Source organism: Zophobas morio, unplaced genomic scaffold (genome assembly GCF_036711695.1).
Source record: "Zophobas morio isolate AGI-343-1 ecotype UQ-CSIRO unplaced genomic scaffold, CSIRO_AGI_Zmor_V1 ptg000398l, whole genome shotgun sequence".
NCBI lineage: Eukaryota > Metazoa > Arthropoda > Insecta > Coleoptera > Tenebrionidae > Zophobas > Zophobas morio.
Window position 1 is genome coordinate 325,310 of NW_026972502.1, and position 17,530 is coordinate 342,839.

Sequence of the window (17,530 nt, forward strand, 5' to 3'; positions counted from 1 at the left end):
TTAACCCATAACTAAAAAGAGGCTAGCGGAACTGTAATGCCAAATTAGCAGCAATAAACTTATAACTACATATGTAATTTTCATTATCCAGGCTTACTACTCTTAAATAGGATTTTAAGAGTTTTATTTAATTTACAAAGTTCAAAATTCTTCCTCGTCTTTTTTATTACAGCAATTAACTTATACAACCAAACAACAGAAACTAGTAATAATCTCTTCCATTAGGAAGTAACTTTGACAAAGGGAAGGAAAAGATAAAAAGTGCAGTTAGCATGCAAAGACACGCGCAAATGGCAGTAGTAAGCACAAATGGAAAATGCAACCAAAGCTGCCTAGTACTTCCGTTTTCAGCCCAACCTGGAGTTACTAGCTAAGTTCCTGTGCCGAAAGACATGCTCTAAATATGAAAAAGCCGAGTGTAATTATGTTACCTAGATAAAGTTCAACTAAATTAGTACCACCATTGCGAGAAAGTAATAAGCGTAGTTTACTCTACTATTTTCAAAGCTTCAATACCGGTCACTGAAGCTATACGAGCCTAGTCAGTGAACACAAAGGAGCCTTAGATTTAGTTCCTTCTCGCTCGTGTGTACTAGTAAAATTAATTGTACTTTAAGTCAAATTCAGACTCTTGTTACAAAAGTTAAGATAAAAAGTAAAACTATCAACTAAAAGCCAATTAAAGAAGCAACTTGCTAATAAAGTTCTACAGTAAAATTATTAACTAACAATCTAAAAAGGCTAATACTTAATTTAGCTTCAAGAACTAATAAACTAAAGTAGGTATAAATAAAAAACATCGAACTAAAATTTATCTTGGTTTTGCCCTAGTCAAATTCGAGCCGTCTGACCTTCCTACTTTAATTAATAAACTAGTTTTGTCGGGAAGTGGAATGCATGGTGAATGCAGGCTTATCTTACCTTCGATTACGTTTCCCTAAAAGCTAAAATAAAAAAATACTACGTCGATTCTTATTAAAATGCACGTATTTTGGTAACATGCTTATTAACAAAGGAGTTTTAAATTAGTGGAGGGACTATCATCGGTTTGGCTTTCTGTACGCATACCTGTATCTTTTTATCTTTTTGGTTTAGTGCAGGAGCTGCCCAATATACCCACACTCGGGCGCATACTGTCCAAAAGGCACGTCTCTTCGTAGCTGGAATATGCCAATTTCCCTTTTGAAGGGAAAAATAGTGATGACCCAGACGAGTAAGAGTTTAAGGTTAAAAATTATAGTAATACTTAAAATATAGAATTTATTTTTTATTTCTCTTATTATCCTATTTATTAAGTGGAGGATTACTCTCTGGATGGAGAATTATTAGTTAATTAAAAAATACTTCGTATATACTTAGGTGTTGCAGTTGAGTGGTGGTTCATACACTATCGCTCCCATCCAGGGGATATATCTTAGCTAGTTTAAATGCTGAGAGGTCAGTGTGGATTTGGATAAAAGCATCGAACCGTGCGTAGGAGATTAGACATTTTTAATAATTGGAAAACTTCCTATCGGATACTTTTACCTTCGTTTTTTCCTTTTTATGCGTAGAAAGTATGCTAGTCAGTACCATTTATCCTCGCAACCGGAATGACCTAGGCGTTTATATCTACAACATAGTCCTTTTGCTGCTATTGCGTTTCCCTCATCCTTTCAGCTTTTCGCAGGGTTGCTCGTTGCCGAACATGAAGACGTTGGTCCCAGGCAGAATTTTCGTCCCTACAGGTTGCTTATGATCATTTTAGATCTCTGATAAGATAAGGCTATACAGTGGAGGAGGAGATACAACAAGATCAACAATCGAGTCAGGGAGGACTTGAAAGTTTGGTTTATCGGAAGCTGGCAAACAAAATTAGAGTCTTCCTGGCCAGAGCACAATTCCTTACGAAAATTAACAAAAGCCCTTAGATTTACTTAAGTATGGGACACAACACCGTTCTTTCACGTTCAGGACGCTCAATGACGATACACTGAAATAGTAGAGGCATTTGCCGACTCACTGGAATTTCATTTATCTAAGTTAGATCCCGACGAAAATGAAAACCACCTCAAGCATGTGTTCACCATAGTTATTGCTTACCTTCAAAGATCTATTATGAAGAAAGTTAAACTAATCACCACTTTGGAATTAATTATTGGCAAATCCCTTGCTAGAATTTAATACCTTAATATATGATTTCCTACCTCCTTGAGGTGGGCGCCACTTTTTGGCGTGGTGGGAAATAAATCTAACAGATTAAGAGTTCAACTGCTCCTGCTAGAGCCCTCCCCTCCTCCAAGAAAAATTATTACTAATTTTGGACAAATCTTAAAATAATGAATTTATAAATGAATGTAATGGAATAAAGTTAATACGTAATTATTTAATAAAGCAAGGGAGTGTGTTAGGGATTGATACCTTAATGAATGATTTAATGCCCCTTAAGGTGGGTGTCCACTTTTTGGCATGGTAAAAAATCTAACGCCCTTAATACAAGGGGAGCCTTGGGCCCTGACGGTATTTCTAATTTAATACTTAAAAACTTAACTCCACAAGCTCTCCCTCTGATTTCGTAATAAATTAAATCATATACCTCCCACTGCCCAAACGTTGAAAATTAGCTTTATTATTTTTTCTATCGTAAAACTAGGCCCCCAGTCGTTTTTTTAAAGGCTATAGCCTAAGAAGCTTATATTCCCGCCTAGAAAAGATGGCAAAAGCGGTTATTATTTCTAGGTTACAAGAATTTGTTTTTCGAAAAATTACTTCGCATTTCAACAAATACTTAGGCTTACAAAAAAAGTTATAAAAGCTTTAAATAATCGAAAATTAACAGGTGTAGTCTTTTCAGATATTGAGGTCTTTTGATGGAATATGGCACGATGACCTAGTTTTTAAAATGGTTGCCGCCAGTTCCCTTTCAACTTAACCTGCGGTGTACACATTTAAAACCTTTACTGCCAAACTAATTTCGGTGAAGTCCGCTATTAGACCTTTATAGGTGGGTGTCCCACAAGGCTTATATTACTAGCTCCCTACTTTTTTTTTAACTACAAATCTGATATGCCACAATATTGGAATATAAACTCATTCCGGCATCGACTTGTATTAGAGTTCAAATTCCAGCTGGTCGGAGTTCAAAAACGTATAACATTGTATGATGCATAAATTATAAAAGTTAATAAATAACGCCTATAAAAATAGCCTTTCTGATTATCCCCCAGACTCCTAATCTCTCACTGAACCGAATTGCCATTCCTTGAAGTAGGAAGGTTAAATATCGGAGTTTTGCTTGACCACAGACTAAGCTGGACTCAGCATTTTTCTTAGGCCGTCACTGAAAACGGTTTAACTTTAGTCGTTTTATACCCCTAACTATACAGGAGAAGCAAAGTGCATCTAACAAGTGGCTGTTATAGATATCGGTCATTTGCCTGCTGATGGCCATTACCTAGGCCTATTTTTCAAGCAAACATTCTACAAAAATGCGTTCTGAGGGTGGTAGTGGACGCCTTTTGTGCGCAACAGTCAACTACATAGCGAGCATAAGCTCGAGTCTATTAAAGATTATTTTTATAAAATCTCACGGAACTGACCTTCTAGAGCCAGTAGTCACCATGACCTACTACAAGACAGGCTCTTGTTTATGACTCTCGTTGGTGCACCAAGTATTCGCGGTCAAAACATTTCTTAGGTCAATTGTAGGTCTATGCCTAAGATTATTGTTTATTTGTTAACAATTAATTTTTTATAATATAAGGGTATTATAACTTAACTATTCTAACACATGTAATATTGTTGTTTTATTTTATTTATTTATTAAACTTCAGTAAGTAAGACCTTAGACTATATAGTTGTTGACTCAGGCTACTGAATAGGCTGGCTACTTAACGGGTAGGCTAGGGACGTGTTCTGTCACGGACCTAGGGCGGTCTGGTCGAATTGTGATCATTCGTTGAGTTTAGTACGTTCTTCGTGCAAGCAAGGTTGGCGACTTTTTGACTTAATTTAGACCCTAGATGCATGTCGTAAAGTGTCCGAAAAAGATCGGACCTATCTATGAGCGGTTGCTGTGTACGTTATTCCTTGAGTCTCATGGTACGTGTTTGCCACAGAATTAAGACGATTGGTTGCCATCCACGGATGGAATGCCCTACATGTGTACAAGCGTTGAAGCATCGTAGTGGTTAGTAACCCTCTATGATGATTGGGCCCTTTGAGCTTAAGCGAGGTGTCGAGTACCCGAACCTCATTGGATTCTTTACCAAACAATTGTCATGAATATGGTTGCCCTGCTTTGTGGATACAAATCGAGGTATGTAATAATATTATTATTTGCAATTACGTCTTCATTGATATATACCGTTTAGCTGTGATGGTAAAGCACATCCGTTCTGTTTTGATGGCGTCACGGTTTGTTAAAAAAGTCGAAGCTTCCGCACCTTCAAATAATAGAGAGAAAGTAGTTAAAGAGCAATTAACTATGAATTACGCCTAAAGTAAGCCAGTACTATAAAGAAAGAAGCTTAACAAACTTTTTGTTCTTAATCACGTAGTTGTGCGGATTCCCCGCTTCTTGAGCTTAATAAAGTTGCTGGGCACTGAAATTAATAATATATAGTATATTGTTGCTGTACTAAATAATTATACTTTTTTTCCACAAAATATAATTTCATTAAGATACTTAGCGCGCTTATTTAATACATACTGAATTACGGCAAAGTCGACCTGGAAAAATTTTGTATTCATTAGAACTGTAGCTAGAAAGCAAAGACGTTTAGTCTAGAAAGAAATGACCGCAATTTATTAAAAAAGTTTAACAACGATATACTGTAAATTACTAGAGAAGGAAGCCGCAGGGGAATCTTGTATGCTCTTAAGTACAAGTTTTCATAGGACTCAAACACAGAACAGAGGTATTTCTAATGAACAGCTTCATCCACTTGCAAAGTCAATAAGGGTTAAAAGCCCCAAAAGGAAAACTTTTACTGTAGTTATAGTATTAAAACAATAGCTATAGAGTCTTAGTCTAGTTTGTAGTCAACTTAAAAACTTTGTTTGTTAGCTTAAGTTAAATACAGACTTTAATATAATTTTGACTATTATGAGCTGTATCTGGAAAGGTACCATAATCATAATCTAATTCTCAGGAAGGTACTATAATAACCAAACGTAACTCTGTACCCTCCTCCGCCTGAACAATGAACAAATCTGATAAGTGAGAAGATATCGTCCTCTAACAATGTAAAACAGAAAGTCAGCTAAACTTCCTCTAAACTTTTAGCTAGCACCTTTGCTCTGTTTCCGGAGCCGCTGGTGCAATCGAACATTTGGCTGACTGCTTGGTTGTACGTGTTAGTAAACATACTCATTCGAGTCAGATTAGTAATGAAACGTATTAAGGACCAAATCTTCGGCAAGTTAAAAAGTAAGCAAAATTTTTTAAATACTCGTTATATGATGTTTATTGAAGTTAACGGATATAACAAAAAAATTAATAAACAAGAAGAAAAATAATTGAATGAGAAGTAATAATATAGTTATTTATTCTATACTTACTACATTCTAAATAAACTCCTAAAATTTTATTAACGCTTAATTGAGTCTCTCCATGCTTTTATTTTGGTTTTTTCACCCTAAAAATCCATGAATCATGAAACAACGCCCATTGGAATTTTTAACCCCTTCCGACCTAACACGTCGATAAACATCCTTTATATTAACTCTCTCTCGACAAGAAGAGAGTTATAACTTGTAATTTTGAGGATAGAACGCAAATTTATTAGGGCTTTTATTATATGTATTAATTCAATGGGAAAGTCCCCACTTATTTCATCCGTGTCCCATTCCACCTCGCCCTTAGGTTGTGATCAACAGAGGCTCATTACTAAGTCCAGCAACGTTGCCCCTTTGTCAGTTACCTCTCTTTCAGTAGAGGCAAATATCCAACCGAGTCAATGGCTTCCTTAAAAGTTAGGAGCGAGCCGTGCAACTAGGTCGGATTTAAGTTAATACTACGATAATTTGCCTCATAGGGAAACCGTAGTTGGTGTCCTTACCTTCCGCAAATAATGAGTTTAAGTCGTAAAACATGAGCCTGCATCAACATGAAACAGGGTTTCTAATAAAACAAACAAACCAAAATCTTTTTCGCCTTCAAAGTTATTATAACCCCAAACATTCTTTAAACGTTGTCGTATAGTCTACTTTTAGCACCTTTGCCGGTAAGTAGCCCTATTTATATAGGTTTACTTTTAATGCAAGCTTTAAGTAAAAACTGTTTCACACTGAAAAAAAAAGCTGATAAAAAAAATAATCGCTACCAAACAATCTTTAACCTCCCTTTTTACTTCTTACACGTTAAACTTAAAGATAAACTTTTTGTTTGTTAAATTTAAGATTTCTATATAATCGTTGGCAACCACTTATCTAGCTTATCTTAATTAAGTTTTCCGTCATATTTGCTAGAGCTCTTAATGTGTTTATTTCGCCCAACTCTCAACTTTGTTATTTTCTGCTGTAATAATATAAACTGGGATCACTCCTTGTTTTGAGAAAGGTGTGTACAATAGAGTGGAACTGCTTTGATATTAAAATGCCAACTAGATCCACCTTTTATTCGATATTATCTCGATAAGATCTCTATAACCGAATAAATGAAAAAAATAAATTCCAAAAGTTGATATAAGCTAAGAGAAACGTATTCTAAGCTGTTTATGACCACTTCACCAAGATGTGTCTTATAGCAGTAGTAGCTCGCCTTTCTCACCCTTTTTTTAAATTCTTAAAGCCCAGGGCCTGCAAGGTAGAAAACGTTGAACTCAATTAAGAATCACTAGCTCTATTATTCCTTTAGAACAAGGAAGGACAGTCTCTAGTTTTTTTTTGCTCCTGCAACACTAAAAATTAACTTTTGGCGAGACTAAAACCCTTAACCGATCTCCATAAGTAAGTTTCTGAAAAAGTGAAATAGGGGGTAAAATAATTCACTAACAAAAACAGCTAATGGGTACTTAAGCCTATTTTCTAAAACGGTTTCGTCCAATAAAAAATTTTTTTTAACCCTTATTCCAAATAACTATAAAAGCGTTCATCTTTAAAGCTTTAAAACACTTAAAAGTAATGTACAGTTCACTTTCCTCATAAGCTTAATTTAGTGCTTGCCATAATATGTTTCTTGCTGTTAAAGCTCTGAAGGTAAAAGAAAGTCCCCAACAACTTGCCTCTTAAAATTGTTTTAAAGGGGCCGGAGCACTTCTCAGATAATCCCATTTTTCTTTACTTTCATAGCTAACCGTTAAATTACTAAAGGTCAGTTTTTAAAGTTCCCGCCTTCATTTAGCTTAGATTTGATTTCGCAGAGCCTGAAAAAAGGGCATAATCCTCAAAACTTAACTTGTCAACCTTGCCGTGAACCGAAATATATTTATGGAAACCGTATCAGCGTACAAAGTGAAAGAAGACGATGCCAAATCTTTAACATTGAAGAATTTTTTACCGAAAAACACTTCTTCAGATATATCACTATCTTACATTTTATAAGCCATACAGTCATATTATAAAAGTTTAACCTTAAGTAAGTTAGCAATACCAAAAGCTTCCGGAATACTAACATTATTTAAGTAGTCATTTCGCTTTACTAAATTAGCCATTTTAATATAAAAGATGCCTGATTTCCATCTTCACATATAAATATTCTCTTCTATGAAAGACTTCGTTGCGTGTATATGCATCTTACTTAAGTGCTTTAAGATTGACAAAGTAGTACTATACGCATAGTAGAATTGAAAGCTAATAAAGTTAAAAATAGATAAAGAATAATGTCCATCAACGAGCGAGGCTTCTAGGATATTCGCCTTATATAAATTGTTTTGTTTTCAAAATTTTTGACTCTATTCTCTTTTAAAAAGTTTATGTCCAATAATTCTTAATACCTTTGATAAACAAAACAAAGATTTGCAGGTGAGGAAAGCAGAAGTACATTAAAAGATGTCATAGTAACCTTAAATAAAAGTTTCAATTGCTTATTTAAGTTTTAGTTAATTGAATCCTTGACTTTAAGAAATTTAATGTTTCCTTTGGACACGCTTGTTATTATGCTGAAATTTTTTTTTAGCACGCACTCAATATTTTTATGATAACTTTATTTATCGAACTTACTTTAATAAGAGAAAAAGTGTTTTTATCGAAATTATCACTTTATTATCATTTTGTATTAAAATAACTAAGACAATAAAATTTACTTGTAATAGAATAAACAAATTAAGTTAATTATTATAATTAATTCAATGCGCTAAAACAAACAATTGACATTAGCTCTAATAGTAATATATATCTACTGTTATTAATAGTAGTAAAAGAATTGTTGGTAAGTCGAAAAAAATTTATGACGAAGCACACAAACTAGCAAGAAGAAAACCGTTGTTAAGCTGCTAAGTCACTTTTTATGATAACTGCATCTAGCCTACTACGCAACACACTACGGTTTTTTTCGAGTACATTTTTTTTTAGTTTTACTTGCCAAGTTAATAAATGTGATGTAAACCAAGTTAATCAGAGTTAAGTAATCTAATTAAGCGTATTTTTTAACATATTCCGCCGATCAACATTCGAAACCTAACCCAAAGTGCACCTGGAAAAAACCCTATTATATATAAAAATTGTTTAAATAGGATTAAACGATGAAGGAGAGCTTTGTAAGTTCCTGTAGCTAAGTGCATTTTAATGTAATTAGAAAGTTATCAGATTAAAGTTTGACCCGTGAATTAACAGATTATAATGAAGCTTCCTTTTCACTGAACTCGTTATTGAGTATTTTAAAGTTACTAGCGAAGAAATTTTAAACAAGGTAACTTATTAAACAAAACATAGAATATCTATTTATCGAGTATTTTTTTTAGTATATATATAACTAAAAATTAATTTTGTATATAAGAAAAAGAATAAAAGTTTCTATATTTTATCTAATTGTATATTCCGAGGAAGTCACCATTATATATATATATAAGTTTTATACAAATTTGTCAAGATACTTGAAAACAAAACTCAAAAAGAGTGTTAAAATAGATTAGAGCTGGTGAAAGGTGCGTTGATTGCACGGTTTTTTCAGGCAAAAGAGTATATTATATTATGTTTAAAACAATTGTTAAAAAGTTTACTTAAAACTTTTACCTAGACCAGTATATTATAAATTTAAATAATGCCTCCAGAAGGATAAGGCTAATACATTTTAAAAACAAATATTAAAGCATTATCTCTTTTTAATCCTAATGTTATAATATTGTGCAGAAGTAACTATTCTGCGAGTGTTATAGGAGCTTAAAGAGCTTTAACTTATTATATACTAAGTCACCCCGCTGTGAGAGAATAAGAGAAGAAACAAGATTGAGGTACGGGGAATATGGCTCTAAAGTTGTTTAAACGAAGAATATTTAGTAAGAAGTATCAATACCAAACTCCAAGAGAGTTGGGGGGTTAATACATAAAAAGAGGTTGTGCACTTACGCCCTAATTATTTAGATGTAATGATTTATGGATACAAAGAACCCCTTTATACACTAGAACCTCTACCTCGCCTTAAATGTAGTAATCGACCAATTTGTTGCCCCGTAAAGGAAGGGTATTTAGATTTACAGGAGAAAATAAAAGTAGTAATCGAAAATGTGGGGAAAAAAATGCGCGATAGGGAGGACCTAGTCGCGTGGTTCAATCATGCAGTATGATGACACATGAAAAAAAGTGCCAGGTGCTACGAGCACGTGACTTGTCAGAGTTAACTCTCACAGACTGTGTTTGCATGTAGCATTTACATAGATAAATAAAACGATTATTATTCTTCGAGTGACATCTTAACTATCATGTTTAGAAGAGCAAGTAACATAGTACACTGCTCTAATGGCATTTCTCTTAGCATTACATATGGTAATAATGCTTCCAGCAAGGCTCCACTAATAGGCGGTACGAAGGCGGTGGACTCCACAGAAATCAGTTCTGCCTCATTCCTGTATTTTTGTTATGCTACAAATAAAGCTTTAGAAATACGGTGCTAAGGCTCAATGAAAATAATCAATAACATAAAGTGTAAAACAAGCTAAAAAAGTGGTAACCCAAATTAAAGTTATAAAGAAGCCAATTGTAGTTCTTGTATTAACAGGTTAGGAAATATCTACAAATGGCACAACTTTCCAGGTTTTAGGGAGTTAACTTTATCGATTTCGCATAGGCTTGGGCAAACTATAATTATATTTTTACTACAAAGTCAATCCATCAAGTGGGCTTCACATCAAAATGGCGACGCCCTTCATATAAGACAAAGACACTAAGCCCGAAGGCGATTATAACCAGCCAGCTCTTCCACTGTAGAAGATGCTTTAGTTTGCTATAAAGCCTGTTATTGAAGTGAAGTTTTTCAGTGATACTTAATAAAGCCCTCCGTTTATTCAGCTCCGTATCCTCCAGTTTCTTCATATACTGTAGTCTTATGGCTCTAACTTTACGCCCTGTACGTAACTCTAGAAGCAAATAATATCTCAGAAACGCAAAGGACAGAACCCAATAAATATATACCGGGGCTGCTATCGTAACGTCCCACATGCGCATCCACAATTTTACAAAGACTTATGAGGGGCAGAAAAACCGCACTAACAAGCTGTCCTGAAGTGGCATGTGACGGCAAGCTGGTCAAAGTAGCGCATTGAAGCGTTTCCGATTTGCAGTGAGAGAGGGTGGCGTTAACCAATTCTTTGCACGGTTTTTCAAGTGGCTTGCATTGCGCCTTAATATTAAAGTGTAGGCAACAAAGTAATTATGTAAGAGTTTACTGTACTACAAATTTTGTAAGTATTCGATGAATCGAAGTCAGTAAATCCCATTGGTCGTTAAGTCCTTTGGCACACATAACGTGAAGCCGAATGTTTTTATTTCTATTGACTATTACGGTGATGAAGTTTAATATGAAGCCGGTATTTACCTCTCCTTCACTAATAACGCGCGTAAATGTTTCAGTTCTTTTTTGTAATCGTAGAATTCCTAGATTTATTATAAGTATATAATCTAAGGATACGTAACAGAGGAAGATACCTTAAACAAGTCATGCCCTCTCGAGTCATTAGTTTTATCAGCCAAACCTGCGATACTACCAGAGGGATTCACAGGGTTTACGCCTTATATAAAAACGTAAATAGCACCCACAATGAGGAAAAAAAGTAAACAACCGCCCGTAAACGCTGTCGAAAGTTCAGAGGCAAGTGAATCGTGAAACAAAAATTCCTGCCCCTCTTGCTATATATTAGTAAAAGTTAGCATAACTGTTTAATAAAAGAGCCAGAAGTAACTTTGTTAGGATCAAAATTTTCGCTGCATCTAAGTTGAAGAAGATCTTTTTGTTTTTCTTCAAGCAAATTCTGTTAAAAGTAAAAAAGGCCGAAAAGCTTTTAAAATTTAAAATTGCAAAGTTTGACGTATAAGGAACAGACTAACCTACGAGCGACACTTTATTATAGCGTGAAGTGAGGACGGACTTAACTAACTATTAAACAGGGATGCCTTTTCTAACGAATTACCCTCAAGGCAAATTGGTCTTCTAAGAGTTCACAGTGCTCGCCCTCTAATTTTTCAATGCGCTTCATTTGGGTATGAAGAAGGCGTTTAAACTCTTCATTTTCTTTTTTAAGTTGTTTATTTTCCTTATTAATATAATCAAAATAAAAGATAAATCTAAAAGATAATAAAGAAGTTAATTTGTACGGAATGGAAAATTATTACAAACCTTATATATATTTTTTAAAGGCGCAATTAATTCTTCTACTTGGTATTTTTCAAAACTTTCTTTCCTTTCAATTTTCGTTAGTGCCTCTAAAAGGCGTGCAGTGTATGATTTATAATCTTCTAAGGACTAAAAAGTAAAAATATATGAAAGAGCCTTCTTTTTATATATACGGATGAACCTGCGTATGGCTAGCTAAAACACAAACTTTATTAGAAAACGCTGTCATAAGCTTTTCTACCTGTTTTAGTAAAATATTAACTCCAACTTATTAAGAAAGTTCAACTTGAAAGAATATCTTAAACCAATAAACAGAAAGTAAAAAAAAAAATTTAACATATCGAGTTAACAATATTAAAATATCAGGTAGCAAATTACTAATTAAATTCCAACAAACATTTAAACTTTAAAAAATTAAAATCGATGTATCACTAAGAGGTAGGACAGAATCTGACGATATATTTTTAAAAATTCTCTTTCAAACTTTCAATACAAGGCGGCTCCTATAGAAAAGTTCATTATCAGTTATAACATACATAATATTAAACTTACTAAAACTCGTTAAGGTTTTATGCTTTAACAAAATTATTTTGTAATAAATTTAGCTTAAATTTAATGGTTCTCTTAGAAAGGAAAGAGTCTAGCAAAGAGGTAATGCCAACCCAAACTAATGCCAAAGATAACCACTCAATTTAATGTGAGGATTGCAATTTTTATAAGCTGATCTGGAATGGACTGAAGTAAGTGGCTCTTGCACACTCCCTTCAATTTGTCCCAGTTTAAGAGTTTGCTTCAGACCTCGCAAAAGTCACCATGTGAAGAATGGTTACATTTGGCTGTAAGCAATGCCATCTAAATTTTTTAATAAATTGTGCAATTTCAACGACTTTAAATTTTCTTACACATAAAAATGCTAGGGTAATAATAGTTTTTTATAAACTAAGCTGAAGTTAGAGGTGGTGGGGGGCTTACAGAGTGCTTGCAGCCGCTTTGTTTTCCTTCAGAAATTAATGTGTAAATTGTAATTCTATATAACTAAAGTAAAAGTTTTCAGCTAACACGACCAAACCATATATAGAGTAAAGGTATCCGCTTTTATTAGTATATATATATATTTTAGTCGCATTAGTTAATAAGGCGCGGTTGCTTTACAATTAGAAAAAGCGTTTGTTTAAAAAAGTAATTGTAATATAAGGGTATATGAATTGAATCTTTTTAAATAACGCTTGTTAAATTCCTAAAATTTTACTAAAGACTATAACATTTGTTTGCTCAAAGTAATTTTAATATTTTGGTCCTTAATAATTTAATAATACTTAGGGTTCAATATTAGAATGCTACAATTACATATATTCTCGCATCACAATAATTAAAAAAAACACCTAGGGGAGGTCATGTCGAACCGAAAACAAAAAAAATAGAGCCCCTGCAACGGTAATCGATCTCATAATTTGAATTCGCAAAATTCCAATTTATTTACATAAATAGTGTTCTCTAACCGAGTTAACTAATTTTTGAACTTTCAAGCACTCGTACAGAGCTTGAATAACTCGCTTTTTTTTTTTAACATTTATCCATCCTCTAACATAATCTTATTCGCAACTTTAAGGAAACTATCAATTAACATCACTCACAGACTTCGCGTGAGAATATCTTAAAACCGCGCAAGATGGCTAAAGTGTGCAGTTGTAGGCGCATGTTTTAGCATTATACTCGATCCGACATCTCCTTGGCTATCTTTATATCCCTCGGCCGTTCACTCGCTCAGTTCCTTGCTAATTTTGGCGTCGCCTAAATAAACGATTGCCTTTAAGCGGGAGAAAGAGGGCCCTTTCGGTCACTTTGCCAGTCAAAGACGAAGTTGATGAGACACTATTAATTAAACTTAGACGCAGGTTACGACACTTAAGTGTTCATCGTACTAAAAAGGTTCTAAGACCATCACTAAGTTGACGAAGTAGCTTATCAGGCCCATTTCCACCAATGACCTATAATTAAACATTTAAGTAATGTCTTCAGATTAAGGTGCCTGCCACTTCATTAGCGCCTTGACGGAGACCTTAACTTGCGCTTCGGCGCGAGCGGCTCTCTTGTGCTTGGCAGAAGAATGCTCAAATCGTGGATCCCTTTAGTAGCAAATGAGAAGGCAGATGGGGATCACTGGACAGCGGCATTCAGCGAAGAATGTCCCTTTGTTTGAGTTGCTCTTGCCTGTAAAATTGTCGTTTCCAAATCGCGATCAAGGCAGATTCTGGCAATTTCTTGTAGCCCTAGATCTTTTCAAGGTATAGAACACAGGCCTCCAATATGGCGCTTAACTTAGCTTTCCACGGGCAACGAGATCGCTAAAAGTATTTTTTTGATGTACCATCATAGTTGTTTCTGTCGAGATTAAATACAACTTTAATAAGGACAGCTCCACAGGGATACCAAAAACATATAGAAGGGCACACAAGTTTGTCAGTTTCATAACAGTAACCAGCATAATCGGAGTCATGACTGCTCGGATGAGGCATCAACTCTCGCAGCTGAGCTTTTGTCAAGAGGCGGTTAGGGTAGTACGCAACGGCACGTTCTGCTTTGCACTGGTATAAGCAACCATCACGAACTTGGCAACAGTGAAGGCATTGATAGTGGCTCTAATCATTGTGAGAACGTCATATAGAACGACTCAATAAATTTGTTTATGCTGGTAAAGAACAGAAGAGCTGTCCAGATGTCTCTTTTTGCGCCACTTAAAGTTAGCAAGTTGCAAAGTAAGCGGCAGTCACCCAGTGCTTCAACGTTGGGAAGGCTATTAGAATTGTATGAGGGCGAGGTTAAATATGCAACCATCACACCGAATAAGAGAGTCGCGTCGGCGAACTTGAATATGCGCGTCAACGCTCATAACCGCTGAGCTACGACGACAACTTTCGACCCCAGTATGATGGTTTTACGTTGTATTTTTTACCTATTGTTTTCCCATGTTATTACCCTCAGGCCAGGGGCCTTGGGCGATCCTAGGTGTCTTACATTAGCCCATGGCAGAGCTCTAGCTTAAAACGTATAGAAATTTTGAGGTCGAATTTGAACAAGCAACCACCAAAGACGAGCGATAGTTATTCTGCGTTTGCCATGTGCAGGAACCGAGTTTAATTCCCACCGTCGAACTCTCTTTATTGGTCTTTGATGGTTGGAATATTCAACCTTGCCCTCATTAACTTCTAATAAAGGCATTTTTAGAAACAAATGTACAGGTCCATGTGCTTGTTAAAAACATTTGTTAAGTTGATATAGGCTTTTCTCCCTCCTTAACCTTAGTGGATTGTTTTTCTGGTTTGTTCTCCTGTGGTCCCTGTCCCTTTCGTTTGGCTATTTTCTATGTCTCTTTACATTGGTAACACCTCTCATCTTAGAACTAGTGATCTAGAGGAATGTTTTAGAAAATACGGAGAGCTCATTCGGTGTGACGTTAAGCCTAACGGTAGCTTTTTTTGATATTAATTATTTTAAATTTTTAGTATTAAGATTATACAACCCCAACTTTTTTTTGATTAAACTACATTTTAATTTATATTTTTTTACTTAAAAGGATTTGGTTTTGTGGAATATGCCGATAAAAGAGATGCTGAAGATGCTTTAGAGCAAGAAAATGGTCAGTATCTGGGCGGGCAGAGAATTAGAGTTGAATGGGCTAAAGGAAGCATACGGCGTTCTGATGAGTGTTTTCGTTGTGGGGAGCCTGGTTTTTTTTTTATTATATAAAATCTTATATAAATTTACTTTGCCTTTCATTTTCTAGGCCACTTTGCTAGGGATTGTACTCGGGATGACTCAGACCGAGGACGCAGCGGCCGATACCGTCGTAGTTACGGAAGGTACCTTATTTTTTATTATATAAACTAATCTTTATTTGCTTACATAATTGATAGGAGTGACAGTATGTTATATTTAAAATTCATTTTCACTGATAAGTTTTTTAGAAGCAGATATTCTCGTTCCCGTTCAAGAACTCGCTCGCGCACTCGATCACGTTCTCGCTCGCGCACAAGATCACGTTCTCGCTCCCGCTCTTCTAAAAGACGGCGCGACTACTCTTCAAGTATTTTACATATATTATATTTGCATTATATTTTATTTTTGTATATTATTTCCATTTATATCTATTGTGTAAAGCAATTTATTAGACTCAAAACTTAATACTTACGTTACGTAAGGTATCTCTTATCTTTTTTAGTTTTACATATGAAACCTTCCCCGTTATTTTAAAATTAGGCAAATAATACTATTAAAATGCGTTAACATATTTTAATATAGTAAAACATATATTACAAGTAGTTTTAATAAATATTAATAAATGACCGTTTCTTATAGGACGTCGTTCGTATTCACGCACCCCTAGCCGCTCTCGCCGGGACTCCTCACGTGGCCATAGGTCCTCTCGTAGTCGTACTCGCGACAAAAGCCGTTCGCCGAACTGATACTCTCAGTGAGCCACACTTAACTAGTGATGGGACTTCTATTGTTAGTTTGTTTTCGTTATGACTAAATTAAATTATGGCCTTATATTTGAAGTTCGCATTCGCAATTTTTTTTTAAATGTTTTTGTTTGTTAGTTCCTTTTTCGGGGGCTCTTATCTACTGAAATTCTCACGCGCTCATCTTTTCCGACTGAGCCAAGAGAATAAAAGTTTTTTTTTCTATAAATCTTTTTTTGGTTAGTATTTTTCTTAGAAACTCGTAACTACAGAACTATTCACGTGTACCAACGGCCTATTTCTGCGTCGTGCCAGCCCCTTATTGACTGTGCCCGCCAGCTCCCATGTTTTACGGCCCTTGTAGCAGCTTCAACACTTTGAGCTCCCCTCTCCCGCTGGCTTTACACTTGCCGGTGTGCCGATTAAGTCTGACCTGCCGTCCGACCCCCCCTACCCCCTCCCTTTTGTCTTTCAATGACCTAACGGGTTTGGAGTACCGGTTCCGCTGCCCTAGTTTTATTGGTTTCAGCTTCCAGTTTTGGTTTGAGTGTGGAGTGTTTGCGTCCGCCGCTTTGTGAATCTCTGGGGCTTCACTATGACCACTATAAGAGCTCAGTCCATTACTCAGCTAGCGCTTTACGTAGAGTTTTAAACAGTTTGTTTATGTTAATACAACTTACAAAACTAAACGAGTTTGTCATCCGTGCGTCAAAGCACTCTCCCATTAAATATTTCCTCATTGTAGCTATAAGAGGTCCTTCATTTTCCTTTGGACAAGGACTTACTTACCCCATTAACTTACAAGCCATTGTTTACCGGAAAACCTGTTTGAAAAGAATTAAATGTAGTAGAGACTTAAGTTTAGCTTGTGCCATTGCAAAAAGTTAGGGAAATTATTTATTTTTTTTAATAGGAAGGTAAACTTGGCCAGCTTACCTAAATTTTTTTAATTTTTGTGTAAATGTTGATTGGTTGTGTTTGCTGTACATGTGCCTTTTTAACAGTTTTCAAGAATAGAATAACCTTTTTTCTAGGTTAGGTCTGATATTGCATTTTTATAAGTTGTATTTTATGATCTTTGCTAATTCGTAATTTTTATTGAAGTCACTTCCACAAGCGCAGATTATTACCTTTCTTTATTAAGACGTAAATATGAATAAATAAGTGTAAAGCCTTACCTTTAATATTATAATAAAAATAAAATAGTGAAAGTTAAAGCGTATACAAGTTCAAGATAGTAGTAATACCACTAGTTCTTGATTTCGTGTTTTTACTTGAAAGTAAAAGGTATATGATTTTTTTATGGATATTGAATGTTCTTGTG

At 35.0% G+C, this 17,530-nt stretch overlaps 2 protein-coding genes across 3 annotated transcripts; one reads left to right on the forward strand and one right to left on the reverse strand.

Annotated features, from left to right (window-relative positions):
• Positions 1 to 8,386: 8,386 nt before the first annotated feature.
• Positions 8,387 to 11,983, reverse strand: LOC135120591 (uncharacterized). The gene is made up of 14 exons (XM_064044924.1): positions 11,928 to 11,983; positions 11,750 to 11,875; positions 11,544 to 11,666; positions 11,316 to 11,384; positions 11,196 to 11,262; positions 11,062 to 11,144; positions 10,952 to 11,010; positions 10,811 to 10,904; positions 10,549 to 10,756; positions 10,401 to 10,493; positions 10,324 to 10,350; positions 10,089 to 10,215; positions 9,868 to 9,999; positions 8,387 to 8,626 (listed from the first exon to the last, which is right to left on the reverse strand). The coding sequence occupies exons 1-12, from the start codon at positions 11,973 to 11,975 to the stop codon at positions 10,148 to 10,150; spliced, it is 1,065 nt and encodes a 354-aa protein (XP_063900994.1). The 5' UTR covers positions 11,976 to 11,983; the 3' UTR covers positions 8,387 to 8,626; positions 9,868 to 9,999; positions 10,089 to 10,147.
• Positions 11,984 to 15,077: 3,094 nt separating this feature from the next.
• On the forward strand, positions 15,078 to 17,052 carry LOC135120588 (serine/arginine-rich splicing factor 7-like). Of its 2 annotated transcripts, XM_064044921.1 has the most exons (7): positions 15,126 to 15,212; positions 15,321 to 15,473; positions 15,531 to 15,606; positions 15,712 to 15,830; positions 16,103 to 16,252; positions 16,345 to 16,418; positions 16,479 to 17,052. In XM_064044921.1, the coding sequence occupies exons 2-6, from the start codon at positions 15,381 to 15,383 to the stop codon at positions 16,414 to 16,416; spliced, it is 510 nt and encodes a 169-aa protein (XP_063900991.1). In that variant the 5' UTR covers positions 15,126 to 15,212; positions 15,321 to 15,380; the 3' UTR covers positions 16,417 to 16,418; positions 16,479 to 17,052. The 2 variants fall into 2 exon arrangements, with proteins under 2 accessions (XP_063900990.1, XP_063900991.1); XM_064044920.1 differs by lacking the exon at positions 16,479 to 17,052 and having other exon boundaries at positions 15,078 to 15,212; positions 16,345 to 16,405.
• The last annotated feature ends 478 nt before the right edge of the window (positions 17,053 to 17,530 follow it).

Bases quoted from the DNA above. Each gene is read 5' to 3' on its own strand.
- LOC135120591 (XM_064044924.1), bottom strand. From the start codon at position 11,975: ATGACAGCGTTTTCTAATAAAGTTTGTGTTTTAGCTAGCCATACGCAG. The intron at 11,876-11,927 runs GTTCATCCGTAT...TTTACTTTTTAG, and splicing joins TTTTAGCTAGCCATACGCAG to TCCTTAGAAGATTATAAATC. The intron at 11,145-11,195 runs GTTGTTTACTTT...TTTTTATATAAG, and splicing joins TTCGACAGCGTTTACGGGCG to GCGTAAACCCTGTGAATCCC.
- LOC135120588 (XM_064044920.1), top strand. From the start codon at position 15,110: ATGTCTCTTTACATTGGTAACACCTCTCATCTTAGAACTAGTGATCTA. The intron at 15,213-15,320 runs GTAGCTTTTTTT...TTTACTTAAAAG, and splicing joins GTGTGACGTTAAGCCTAACG to GATTTGGTTTTGTGGAATAT. The intron at 15,831-16,102 runs GTATTTTACATA...CGTTTCTTATAG, and splicing joins ACGGCGCGACTACTCTTCAA to GACGTCGTTCGTATTCACGC.